Here is a 14,353-nt window from a genome sequence, read left to right as displayed (position 1 = left end):
GGTTCTGTCCAAAATGAAAAAGAAACATTTGTTTAATAAAACGTGATATGAATCCTAATTTGAGTCCATTGCAGCTCAAGGGAGTAACATTTCTGTCTTGACTAAATGATTGATGGGTTCAGTGGAGCTTTGTATGGTGTCACTTTTCTATCTTTCACAAAACTGTCAAATCTAGTCATATAGTCACTACTGATACTGTGCTTATACATAGGATGACATTCACTCTCTGCATGTGCAAGTAATCTATCAAAGGGATCTTTAGGGGAATACATGAATAAACAGGCATTGATAATGGTTGCTGGAATATCAATTATTTAAAAAGAAAAAACCCTGATCTTGTATATTGAATAATGTCCCTTTTCCTCGAATGTCTGGTATCTGTTATATCTATTATATATATATTTACTGTAACAAGTGAGACACATCTATCGTGGGTGGTCAAAGGGTCATTGTTTGATATGCAGAGCAGAACATTAAATTACTATCATGGGTTTTCATGACTTATGTGCAAATGAAAGATGACAGCCAAAGTTGTCTTTTACCTCAAGATCTTGATAGAAATTATACAGCATAGTGATGGAACTAATTATTCAATCCCCTGCTGTATTTAGAAACACGCTCAATTAAATGAGTGAGTTTGTTCATCAATAAAATAAATAAAATGAGCAGTCTCTAATTTTTATGGTAGTTACAGAGAGACATGATATGAACCAAAAATACAGGAAAAAACATGTAACATGAAAAAGTATTTGATCTGCCACAAACCAGCCAGAATTCTGGCTTCCACAGATTGGAATCATTCAGTCAATTATAAATACTCCTAATCTCAGTGTGTATGAAGCACATCTGTCCACAGAATCAATTTTTGCCTTTCCAACCTCTCAACCTCACCTCACCAACCTCTTCACCGCCAAAGGAGCTGTCAAAGGACAGAAACTGTAGACCTGCAGAAGGCTGGAATTAGGGCTGTTTGATATAACGATATATATCAGATGACGATATAAAAACATCTATCGTTTCGTGGTGTCGCAAAATAAACTGTTTACGGCAATATTTTTTCATCGTTTTGATGGTCACTGTAGTGGCTATATTAATTTCTTAAAGTTCTCTCTTTCTCTTATATTTAATATAACCACACTACAGACGGACAAGCGCCTGTTTTTATGCGTTGTGGTTAGCAACAACAACGGTAACAGCATTACTATGGCGTTATTTTTATGCCACTATTCTGAGCACACGCAAAAGAAATTTGCAGGTGCAAGTGTTGCATTTTGAGGAGAAATTTATTTTGAGTGAAGAAAAGCTATTTCAAACACTGAAATACATTTTTTGCACGCAGCAATGAAGTTTGTTCACTCAAATTTAGCTTTTCTTTGCTCAAAATAAATTTCTCCTCAAAATGCAACACTTGCACCTGCAAATTTTTTTTACGTGTGCTCAGAATAGTGGCACCAAAATAACGCCATACATCGCGTGTCCGCTTGTTTATGTTCCACATAAACCTTTCGCAATAAAGCTCAAGATCCTGTTGAGACTTTTCAAAATAAACGGAATCACGTGAAAGAGCAGATTATTTACGGATGAGAATTAAAAAAGAGCCGCCAGGTGCTAAAAAATAAACCTTACACGCAGACGTTAGGACAGGCTTTTCCCCGCAGCACGCCGTGTAATAAATACTCACAAAGGAAACGGCGGCCTTTACAACTTATGTCTAAAAATGTATCGTTTCATGCATCGGTTAAAACACTCGACTCCAGGTACATGACGCGCAGCTGAAAACACTTCCCGCAAGACGAGCTGCCCGAGATTCACAGAATTTACAGAAAATTTTACATTTTTGTGATTTATATCGTTATCGGGACGATAGAATTCTTATATCGGGATATGAGATTTTGGTCATATCGCACAGCCCTAGCCGGAATGGCCTGCAAGAAGGTGATTAATGTTGCTGCAATTATTTAGAAGTGGAAGAAATATAACATGGTCATAAATCACCCTTGATCCAGAGCTTCATACAAAATCTTGCCTCATGGAGTGTTGATGATCACGTGGTGAATCAGCCCAAAAAATATGGCAGGAGTTTCAGAAGACAGTTGGGACGATACCCACCAAGAACAGCAGAGGTAACACAAACTGCGTTGTGATGGATTTTAGTCTTGCAGTGTCTGCAAGGTCCCCCTGCTAAAGCTCTTTACATAAAGTTTGTATTTGTATACATTTTTATGAGTCAAAAAAAGTTCAATGCAAAAGCACCATAAAGATTCTTACTTCAAACTTTTAAACCACTTGTTTTCATCATTCAAAAGTCAATGATCATTAAAGAGGGATATCAGTGATGGAGAGTTGAAGATGCAAAAGGTTTAAATATCTTTTAAAGCTTTCACAGGCTGCATATATTTAAAATTTATTAAAGACAAGTCCTAAATTTCTTGGAGCATTTGAAAGTGTCATTACAAGATCATTTATCTGTGACTATATGGTACATGTTATTCTAGTCCCTTTTCTTAAGGAAGCCCTGAGTTTGAATTTCTTTAAATGATTATTTCTGAATTGAATCATGATCGTACTGTATGTAATTCTGCTTGTACACTTTATACTGTAGTTCAGTATTATTTATGCTACTGTATTACATGCTGTGGTGTGCCATGCTACTTTCTTCTTCTTGCAGCCCAGTGCCAACCATCACGTGGAGGAAGATAAATGGCAACATCCCCAAGAAAGCAAGACTCCGTAAATCTCAGGCTGTGCTAGAGATTCCCAATATTCAACTAGAGGACTCGGGAACTTATGAATGCAAAGCTGAGAATCCAAGAGGAAGCACTGCTTTCAAGGGACATCTGCAGGTCTACAGTGAGTCTAAGTATTTTTACATGTTTTTGTCTTCACTGGTTTAGGGAAAAAAATGGCACATTTTGATTATGTGGTGTTGGCAAACACCCCACCACTACCACACACACACACACACACACTCCATTATTATGCATTATCTAAGAATGTGCTTGTATTAGAACAAGTGTTCATTCATTCCAGGAATGACAGTCTAACCAGCAGCTCTGCTATTTTGGTCCTTCTGAATTTCTTACTCATTTTTCATAAAGTAATCTTTGCCACTTAGTGTTTTCAAATTGAAGACTGTTCCTTAGGAATTTGCTGAACAGCCCGTGCTATAATTATGTATTGATCTACCCAAGATAATCCAAGAGCAAGGATTCATCACAGCAAGGAATGTGTTGTTTTGTTTGAGCTGAGAGAGAACTTAATAAGTGTGTCTTCTTCTAAACTACATCCCTGTTCATTTGATGCTTAATAGACTTCTGTGTTTGCTCCCAGGTGCATAATTTGATTTTTTGTCTGTATTGTTTATATTATTAACAATTATTATTTATTTATTGATGATACATCTCATCTAAAAAATACTGAAGAACTGCAAAATTTAATCAAGAATTTTCATTATCTGTTTTGTATTTGTGTATGATTATTCATTTTGGGGTGAATTTCACCTAAGAACAGTTTTTAGTTTTCTAATAATGAATTTCTGCCTGGTTTGTCGCCTTCTGTGATCATAAACTTATCTTTGAGGCTGCATGACTCCCAGTTCCTCAGTATTTGTGCCATGTGCTAGGCCCAAGATAATGGACTGCTTCAACCTTGGTAGGACACGTTTTCAAGGCCCTGTTCTTCTTGGCAACCTCCATTCTCTTGACATCACAAGGAGAATAGTGAGCCTAATTTGTAGCAGCCTCACACTAAATGTAATTTACACAGGTTAGCTGGTAGTTTGCACTTTTATTGTGAGGGAGACCTTTCTGACCATAATCATTCAATCAAACCACACAAAAAAAGTATTCTACTGAAGGTGCCATATGGAAAGAATAGAACGTGCTTGGCATGTTATTGTGAGAGAAACAGCTCAATAATGCGGGTGTCACACTGTCTGCACACTGCACAAGAAATAAACCACAGTGAAATGTGCACCATTTAAGTTGGGAAGGTGTGTCATAGTATACGCTAATATGGACATTATTTGGAGGATTTAATTTCTTAAACAAAAACATGCCAGAAATATATGTATAAGCTTTGGCTAAGCTAAGTAAAATATATTTAAAGTGAGTTCTAAAGCCAAAAACATCATCAAAAAGTTGTCACAAGAAGCATTACAACTTTTTGGTTAGACTTACACACACACACACACACACACACACACACACACACACACACACACACACACACATATATATATATATATATATATATATATATATATATATATATATATATATATATATATATAAAACACCCAGCACGCCCCTGCGGGCGGTTTATCCTTCAAGCTCGGGTCCTCTACCAGAGGCCTGGGAGCTTGAGGGTCCTGCGCAGTATCTTAGCTGTTCCCAGGACTGCGCTCTTCTGGACAGAGATCTCCGATGTTATTCCCGGGATCTGCTGGAGCCACTCGCCTAGCTTGGGAGTCACCGCACCTAGTGCTCCGATTACCACGGGGACCACCGTTACCTTCACCCTCCACATCCTCTCGAGCTCTTCTCTGAGCCCTTGGTATTTCTCCAGCTTCTCGTGTTCCTTCTTCCTGATATTGCTGTCATTCAGAACCGCTACATCGATCACTACGGCCGTCTTCTTCTGTTTGTCTACCACCACTATGTCCGGTTGGTTAGCCACCACCATTTTGTCCGTCTGTATCTGGAAGTCCCACAGGATCTTAGCTCGGTCATTCTCCACCACCCTTGGGGGCATCTCCCATTTTGACCTCGGGACTTCCAGGTTATACTCGGCACAGATGTTCCTGTACACTATGCCGGCCACTTGGTTATGGCGTTCCATGTATGCCTTGCCTGCTAGCATCTTGCACCCTGCTGTTATGTGCTGGATTGTCTCTGGGGCATCTTTACACAGCCTGCACCTGGGGTCTTGCCTGGTGTGATAGACCCCAGCGTTGCACCCCTAATATATATATATATTGATGTTTGCCTATAAGGTCTTGTTTGAGAGTGAAAGACATTCAAGCTAAAAGGGATTAAAATAAACTAGAAATACTCTGGATTTGTGACTCGCTGATTAGCATTTTCTTTCCCGCACAAGACTGACAGAATGTTCCTGCCCCAGTAAAAGGTTCTTGTATATTTTATAATCTTGTAAATGTACAAGAATTTAAAAAAGTCACAACCACAGATCAGAGGTGCAAGATTGAAAGAGACTAGAAGATAAAAAGAAAAACCTACAGCCTATACAGTGTTAAGATCTTGAGTTGTGAGAGAGATTTTCTGCAGTATGTGGAGTTGAACAGGAAATGTGGATGGAGCCTTGGGAACATAAGAAAGTAGGCTGTGGAGAAAAAGAGAAAAGTCTGATGGTGAGTCCCCAGGAAGGGCAGTTGCTTATTGCATAGTTTGCCTTGGCCTTGGACCAGCAGTGAAGTGGAAGGAAAGATAGAAGATTTTGACATACATGATACAAATAAGTGTAGCGAACAAACAAGCAAAATTGCTTCAGTGCTTACTCACTTGGGATTTGATTTGATTCAGTGCAAAAGTGCTCCTGTCTCTTGACATAAGTTTTAGTTCTTGATTTCCTTCAGTTACTATCACCTCCCTACAGTTTTGAGTATGTTAGCTTGACAATAACACAAAAACATGAAAGTGATCCCTACGAGAGTGGCTTTCTACACATCGGAGCCCCAATAAAAAGCTGGGCTTGAAATTTTTTTTCTTGCAAAATACATGCAAAAACAATTTGCATGGTCTGTAGTACTAATTAATATAAAGGTTTAATACACTTACTTCTTGTCCCCAAAATAAGCTATAGATCTGTTGTGCAGTACATGAATCAAAACTTCTCTTTTGCTTTTTCATGCTATTCTGTTTCATGTTACCAAAAAACATTAAGGAGTGCCCAGATTTGAGGACTTTTGTGTTAAGTGATAAACAACAAATAAAAAACATTAGTGTACATGAAAGAGAATGCAAAAACAAAAGACTTGATGGTTTTAAAGATTAAAATGCTCAAATTAACTAATTAAAACATAAAATATTACTGAGATTAATAAAAGCAACATGTACACAAACATCAAATACATGGCACATCTGATTTGAAACTTAATTTATAAATTAGTAATCGTAATAGTTTATTTTTAATCAGTGACTGATTTTATTCAACTCTAATACAAAATTCAGCCTTTTACGTTGTACGTTGACGATGTATTCATGCATGCACGTTCTTGTACCTGGTGTGCACTTCAAGGATACATTACTTATTCGTAATCTTTTTTTCTATCTTCAAGCCCTCCCGCAGTGGGTCAGAATGATTAATGATACTCAGATGGATAGTGGAGAGAAGCTCCAATGGGAGTGCAAGGCCATTGGGAGGCCCCGGCCCACCTATCGCTGGCTTCGTAATGGTTTGCCCTTGACATCGCAGGTACCCATTTTACTTCACAGTACCCTTTCTTTTGCTCTATGGAACATCTGAATCATCCTTGTGAATCTTCACATCGACTATATGCAGTACAATCCTGCAAATTATCTCCGCATCCAGGAGGGATATTCCTTTATTCTTTTTCTTTTTTTTTTTTTTGTTCCAGGGTCGACTTGAAATAGTGAATGGGGAACTGACCATTCACAAAGTGCAGCAGGCGGACTCGGGAATGTACCAGTGTGTTGCAGAAAACAAATATGCGGCCATCTACTCTAATGCTGAACTCCAGATTTTAGGTATCAGCTAAATGGATTTAAGTTGAGCAAAAGAATGTATCAAAAACAGAAAGGGTTGGTGTGAATTACTTTAATTATGTTACTTTCCCTTTCTGCATATTGTTTTATTGAATGTCTGCAAAGAATAAATTGCAGACATTCAGTATTGACAGTTGAATAAGGTACTACATGATAGGTAAGGGCGGGTTGCTGAAATGCAAGCGGAGAACTCTGAACTGTGAGATGTGCTGATTGCCAATCAATGGTCCCTGATTTAACCCAGGCGGTGGGCGGCATGAATAAAAGAACGCCTCTTATAGTTATATTCAGTGAGGTGTCTGCAAGCATTAAGCTTAGGAGAGTCCTGAATAATTCTACCTTATTCTGAAAACAAAAACCAATGACTTGTAGGTATAGATTTATACTAATGGGAGCAAACACTAAGAGGAAGACATCAATGGTTTCTTTGATGGAGTTTAATGACTCCATTAGAATCTTATCTTCGCTCTATCGTTTGTCATCAAAGCCCAGACTACATTACTTCTCCCATTACTTAGGAAAACAAATCTTCGATCCGGACATGACTTTCATCGGCCATTTATTAGTCAGTCATTACTATTATCACTTAATAATCACTTATAACCATTAATATATCGGCCTACATGGTCTATATATTGATGGTGAAGTTTTCTCATCATTTCTAACAGAGTATCAGAGTATATGTATCTTTTTCTTGTTGCTGGTTTGGTTTTTTGTACATAACAAAACCTCCATCAGAAGCACTTTAATGATATTAAAGGCCAAAGAAGCTGTGTTCTTTCTTGAGGCTCCTGGGTAAAAAACATAACAGTCATACTGAATAGCTGTCCACTGTTCTGTCTTGATGCAGTATTTTCTCCCTGTCATTTTCTATACTGGGACACATCTGTGACACCCATTCCCCTTTCATGTTTCCCTGAGGGACAGTTTGATTTACTGTCTGTATGGCTTGCCCTTTTTTGAAGGCAAGTCTGTGGCCTTTTGAAAATCTTACTGCAAGTGGATATGTTTTTTTTTTTTTTTTTGCCCAATATTTAAAAGATTAGTATAAAACCAGTGTAAAACAATCACTGCTCAGTTGATTTAAATTCAAAGGCTTGCCTGCAAGAACCAAAAGTGCTGTTTTTCTAAAAAGTTTTATCTGTGCTGACGAGGAGGTGCTTTTTGCCCTCCTTGGAGACAGAGTCACACTTGTGATATTTAGAGACTGTTGACGAATGTTTTCATAAGTATAACCCCCAGGCACATCTTCCTGGTGACCTGTGCTCTGTGGAGATGTCCACAAGCAAACACTATCAGGACAGATTACATGACTAATAACAGCCTGCAGATGAGCGATCACTAGAGGCTATGTGGGGGCAGCGGCTGCCCTCACGTCTGTGATCTTGTCCTCGATCCAGCTCTTATGGGAGCGTGGCGGGTGAAGTAATACGGGTACTGCCACCAGCAGCTGTAGGCCTGCTCTTATTTTGATTAAAACAAATACGCACAGCAACTGCTCTGTTTTCTGCTACTTTCGTGTCTAGAGGGACCTCTGCCACTCAGACAGCTACTGAGGCTCAAAGACACAAGTGTCACAAGGAGAGAGGGGGTCAGCCTGTAGCTACAGATGGGATTGAATTGTCATTGTGTATAATGTCACCTATGAAGCATCATTCAGAATTTGAATAATCACAGTTGACTAAGCCCTGTAGCCTGTAGATGGCCTTGATTTGTAACTAAGCTATATGCTAGCGCCACAACGTTAATGCCTGAAGCCTTTTTCTTACAAAATTATTGCTTCATTTGTTTTTGCAAGGCACTTATATTAATTGAAATTTCATATATATATATGTATGTGTGTGTGATTATAATACATAGCCAAAGTGGCTCATTTCACAGTAAATAAAAGAATACATGTATGCATAAAAGCTCTCCTTGTAATACTTGTTATGAAAATTGTAGTTATTTGCAGTAAATTTCGATTAACACAGTGTTCTGAGTCATGATGTGCCAGCCTGAACCCTCTAGCATTTTTAAAATAATTACTTTGAAATACCACAGCTGAAAAGTCAGAACTGCATTATGCTTTTAACTTTTTTAAGTTTCAGCAATCGCACAGTAATTAAAACAGCAATAAGCATCAGGTATATGGGGGTTTTTTTTGTTTTGTTTTGTTTATTTAGTTTTATTTCTTAAGTAAGCAGGTGAATTTGAAAACAGTTTCAGATGAAATAAAATAAAACAAGAATCCAAATTTCCACTGAACAGATTATTCAGCTAGCTTGTGGAATTTTGCTGTAAGTGGGGGCTTACATTCTGGTAGAAGATGGTAATACTGCATTTTGTTAGAAGTCATTTGATTCATAGATTGTTTTAAAGCTACATCCACGATCAAATGTCCCTTAAAATAAGCACTTAAAGTAGTGAATCTTTATTAAAGAAATATTTGTCGTTTGTCTTACACAGCATCAGCACCCGTTTTTCTCCCCAATCCCATACGGGTCATAGCCACACTTGGAAAAGATGTGTCATTAGATTGCAAACCAAAGGCATCACCCAAACCACGGATAACATGGAAGAGAGGAGACCGGAGGATAATACCAAATAAAAGGTACAAACATGACCACTCTCAAATGAAAGTAACTTTTAACATACTGGATATCTTATTTTGATCTTGTTTATTAGAATGCATGGAGTTTTTAAATTGTTTTTGTGCATTTGTCCCTTTACATGCAACTTGCAAGAACCTCAGCGCTAATAGCTCTGCTTAGGATATTTGAGTGTGTAATGTGTGTGTCATCATGTTAAACTTAGAAATGTGACATATGTTCAACACGGTGTATGGTGTGATATGGTTGTTTTCAAAAACCACTGTAGATACATGTCGTGTGCACTGTGTACAGGGGCTCAATGTTACAGGCGTGTCTATTAGTAGGGTAGATTTCTACTCTTAATTATGATTTTTGCTTTTAAACAGTATATCACCACAAGCCTAAGATTATGTACAAGTATTTGTGTAAAAACTAAGATAAACATGTAAAACACATAATCTATCTTAAGTAGAGCATCCTGTATAATAATATGTTGTTAGAATTGTTTCAGTGTTTGGAAAGAAATCTTTTAGACTTGACAAAGGATTCATTTCCACTTTTATCACTGGGAGAGGCAGCATACATTTTCTTTGAATAGTCGTAGATTTACAGTGCCGCAGCTCTTTTTTGTAATAGAATCTGATTTTTAGTTCATCTGTACAGTTTAGAGAATAAAATATTATGAGAGAAAGTTAATTGCTCTGTAAAATATGTATGAAGTCATGAAAAGTTTGTCTCCCTCGATATCTTTATATTGTTATTCATCCTAGTTTTATGGCATAAATTCCACTGTTATCATTGGAGCTCAGGCCCTTGAGGAATTGTCTACATGTCTTGTTGTAACACATCACAGTTTCATTACTGTAACTGAAATAAAGTGTCACTGTTAAAATAAAACACCTTAGGTACTGGCAAAGCTCTGGAGACTCATACTCAACCCCACCTCCTTCTCAAGGATGCTGACAATTTAGACCACACAATTGCATTTGGAATTCACATGCAGTTTGATGCATCATCTTTTATGAGAAACATCTCTCCATTGCACCTAGAGGGGGCTGAGCAAGGCGCGGGTCTATCAATCAAACTGAGCGATGCCGCTGAAATTATCAGTCATGGCTGAGCATCTCAAGTTTTGAGTGAGAGAATGGAACCTTTGTTTATCGGCCAAGATTCAGCAGTCTGTTGAACAGCCTCACAGCAAGGACAGCCAGTTGATAATCAGATCCTCAGTATGTGGCTCCTTCAAACAGGCAGGGACAAATCTTCCTTTCTCTAACAGGTGGAAGAATATTCAGGGATTAGTTTATCAGGACCGTTTCAGAGGTTAGTGGAAGTTTGTGCTATTTATTTCATTTTCGATTAAATTTAAAATAGTCTTCATAGGGTTCTTTTTGACATTTTTCTTGCAACTGATGGATGGGTCGTGATTAATGGCGCTAAGGTTTTTGTCAAACCTTTGCAGATGTTTTTCATATCACAACACAACCTTAATCTTGTTTAATATCTAACTTCAAATAAACTGTCTGAAATTGCTAATCTCTCCCCTCCTAGTAATATATAATTCACTATAAAGTGCGATCTTTAGATTTGTGAGGTGTTGTTTTTTTTCTTTATAAGCTCTACAATCAGTGTTTCACATTTACGTATAGATTTTCTCTTAACATATTCAGCGTTTTGATAATCGCAGACTCAGATCTAATTACAATTTGACATCTTATGCATTGCAACTTAAGGTCGCTATAGTAGGTTAAGCAGGTAATTGTGTGTTTGTGGGAGGTGCTGTTCAAATGGAGATCAATCTTGTGAGAGGACGATTTCTATCTGAAAAATCCAAAATAGAGACGAGGAGATATGCGTTTGCAGGTCTTGGTCAGAGTGACTCCTGTAAGGATTTTCTGCCATTTCCAATAGTAAAGAGTTTATGGGTGTAGAGACGTCCTATTCATGAAAGACCGGGAGGAATCGAGCGTCACGTTTATCTGGCATTGACAGCTGTGCTGACTTAATGAAGGTTTGTAATTAACATGGATTTCCACTAATGTTCAGGGCTTTTGTCTCTTAAATAGAAAGTATTAATCCTATTAGTTTGAAAGCACATGGCAGACTCATTTGAAATCTACAAACACTTTGTTTGAGAGCCAATCAGGAAGAGCATAATTTCACCATTTTTTTATTATTGCAAAATGTTTTCCACAAATAATTTAAATAGGTTACTAATTTCATATGTGAATTAGTATATTGTTGCAATCTGTTTTATTTCACTTCAGAGATCTTTCTTTAGATGAAGTTTTCAAATCCTATAGTTTAGCTGTGATCTTCTTATGTTTACATCACATATTCTGTTTACCCAGCGTTCCCTATCTTGTCCTTTCTGCCTCAGTGTCCTTGTCAGATGTAAATTTTTTTACGCTAATTTGAAAAATGTCTCCTGGCTGCAGATTGCCACAGAATTGTGTATGTGTGGCAAGATTTTTTAGTCACGCCCTCGTGAAGATCCCCTTGCCAATTTTAATCACCTTGCCCATGATGAAAGTGCTCAGTGTTGTAAATGTGAATGCCAAATAATGTGAATTAAATTACAGCAAAAGACCGGAAAACCTCACACCCCCTTGTTATTTTTGACGAGTGAAATAAATTTTCTAATTAAAAAGAAAAAGTACGTGGATGCACCTCAGTTGCCAATTGGTGCGAGTTCATACACTTTTATATATCTTGCCTCAAAGGCAAGAATTTGAAAAAACAAAACTAACAATAATTTCAAAGTATTAACCACCTCCCCGTTTAAAATTAGACATAACACAATGCCATACTTTAACATGAATCCTGCTCTATAGCCATCTGCTCACACACCTGCTCTCAGGCTTTTTGTATATAGTTACAGCCACAGCTATCTTATGTCAACCAATGCATTTTCCAGCTGTTATTTACAACTCAGAGAGAAATGTTAAAACCTAATTACTATTGTCTTTCAACTGGAGACGGGAAAGCTGTGGGATTGTGGCTGTTTCTTTTTGTGTCTCCGGTGTGTATTTAAGGAGGGCAGCTTGGTGACATGTACATCTGCATTTGACAGTTTTTGCTTTAGATACATTAAATGAACATTTAAGGTTTCTCTGGCGCTACCATGAGCAGTCTGTAAGATGAATGCACTATTTATGTATACCTAACAAAGAATCTTGTCATCTATTCTTATTATTTTACTTTGTGTAGTGTTCTCTGCAGATTTTGTACTGAAATGTTTCATCAGTGACTTTTAAATTATTCTGCAATTAGAATAAATTGCAGCTGATTGTGTTCTTTTAAAGATTAAATATAGCAAAGCATTGTAGTGGAATTGAAAGTCAGAGAAATAACTTTCTCTGTTCTTGACATCAAAACCTTGTCCTCATTATCTTTAAAAGCATTTCCCTTTAATCCTGTGCATGGTGGAGCTATTTAGTGGTATCAAAAAATCAAATTCATTTTCACATTTTTACTATGATTAATCTTTATTTCATGTGTTTATTTTCATAGTTTGTTGAAATTGAGTTATATAAACAACTTTAAGATGTAGATCTAGTTGTTAGTATTTCAAGCATATCTCATGAGATTGCATATGCTCTTACCGATAGTGAATGTTACTATTCTTGTAACCCGAACAACCCCAAAACATATAACCTCATGCTTGAACTTGTTATTTGAATTGTTTCTCATACCAGTATTGATTTTTGTGTCCTTTCTTATAGGATTATGCTGTTACGGAACAACACTCTGAAAATTGTTAACTCCAGCCGAGCGGATGAGGGGAACTATGTGTGCCGGGCAGAGAATCAGTTGGGCTCGGCAGAGATGACTGCCATACTGTGGGTAAAAGGTAAGTGATGCCCTGAAGGCCTTTATTTTCTGCCAAATTAGCACAAGTCGGCCACCAGTAAACAGTCCCCAATGTCATTTTTTCCTCCCCACCTTTGCTCGGGTGCCAGGGAATTTATTGTGCTTGCTCAGCCGTGAAGAAGGCCTCTCACATTCAAGAATCATATTACAAGGACACACTCTAGCAGTGTAATAGTATGTCTCATAGCTGCACTGCGCACAGTTTAGAACAGAGCTAACCAGGATATTTATCTGACAAAGGTGAGTGTTTTTGCCCAGGTTAGGCTTGGGTTCCCGTGATTGCTCTGCCTCTGATGTCACAGCTAAATGCACTGCCTTCCGTTAGCCTGAGGTGACAGTGCAGCAGCTTTGTGCTTTCAGAGGCCATGCGTGTGGTGCTTAGCCCGAGCAGAGTGGAGGTGACTGTCGGGGAGAGTGTGGTGCTGAGCTGCAAGGCGACACATGACACGTCACTGGATGTGGCTTTCCAGTGGTTCTTCAACCAGAAACCAATCAACTTTCAGTATGACGGTGGCCACTTTGAATACATCCAAACAGTAAGAGCCCGAGTAAGAGCAATAGTACTATTAACAGCAATTTTAACACATTTGCTTTTGTTCCTATCTAACTATTTATCTCTGTCTATCTAATTATCTGCATAAATATCCATATGTTCTGTGTAAACAGAAGGCTTTTTTCCCTTTTGTTTAATTTTAATTTTTCCACATTCATTGAGCCTGTCAACCAACCTATTTAAGTTAATTTTCCTACTAGTATTCTTATTGAACCGAACACTTGTTACACCTGAAAAAGAATCAGGTCCGCCAAAGGTCAGACACCCTTGTGGTATCATCAAAGCGAGTCAATAAATAACCCATTTATGCATATCAAAGACAGTCCTTTTGTTTTGAATTTCACCTGTGAACTGTGAAAATGAGACACTGACTCATACTGGCTCAGCTTTGAAGGTTTATCAGGGTCACCAGTGATTTAGTATGAGAGGTAAGGCTATTGTCAGCTTTTCTTCAAAGCTGACAAGCTTGGCTTGGTTATGGCAAAGTCTAAGATTCTGCTCACAACAAGTACACGGTAGTTATTCCCATCTAGAGTTAATATAGCACAGTATCTCCTCTTTGACTTTTATCCTCTAGAATTGACCAGGGTATACAGGATCAATGATCCTTT

At 37.8% G+C, this 14,353-nt stretch overlaps 1 protein-coding gene across 4 annotated transcripts in view; it reads left to right on the top strand.

Annotated features, from left to right (window-relative positions):
- cntn5 (contactin 5) overlaps positions 1–14,353 on the top strand; it is a 120,099-nt gene that overhangs the window by 88,811 nt on the left and 16,935 nt on the right. For 2 of the 4 annotated variants that reach the window (XM_004560506.2, XM_004560508.2), the window contains 6 exons: positions 2,669–2,850; positions 6,296–6,432; positions 6,596–6,725; positions 9,192–9,336; positions 13,042–13,169; positions 13,550–13,725. In XM_004560506.2, coding sequence (XP_004560563.2) covers positions 2,669–2,850; positions 6,296–6,432; positions 6,596–6,725; positions 9,192–9,336; positions 13,042–13,169; positions 13,550–13,725 — 898 coding nt within the window. Of the gene's footprint in view, positions 1–2,668; positions 2,851–6,295; positions 6,433–6,595; positions 6,726–9,191; positions 9,337–13,041; positions 13,170–13,549; positions 13,738–14,353 lie in introns of all 4 variants that reach the window. The other 2 variants (XM_004560505.2, XM_004560507.2) reach the window with 1 other exon arrangement.

The sequence above is a fragment of the Maylandia zebra genome, linkage group LG14 (assembly GCF_041146795.1).
Source record: "Maylandia zebra isolate NMK-2024a linkage group LG14, Mzebra_GT3a, whole genome shotgun sequence".
Classification (NCBI taxonomy): Eukaryota; Metazoa; Chordata; class Actinopteri; order Cichliformes; family Cichlidae; genus Maylandia; species Maylandia zebra.
Note: the sequence above shows the minus strand (reverse complement) of the source record. Positions and strands in the feature narration are given on the sequence as shown.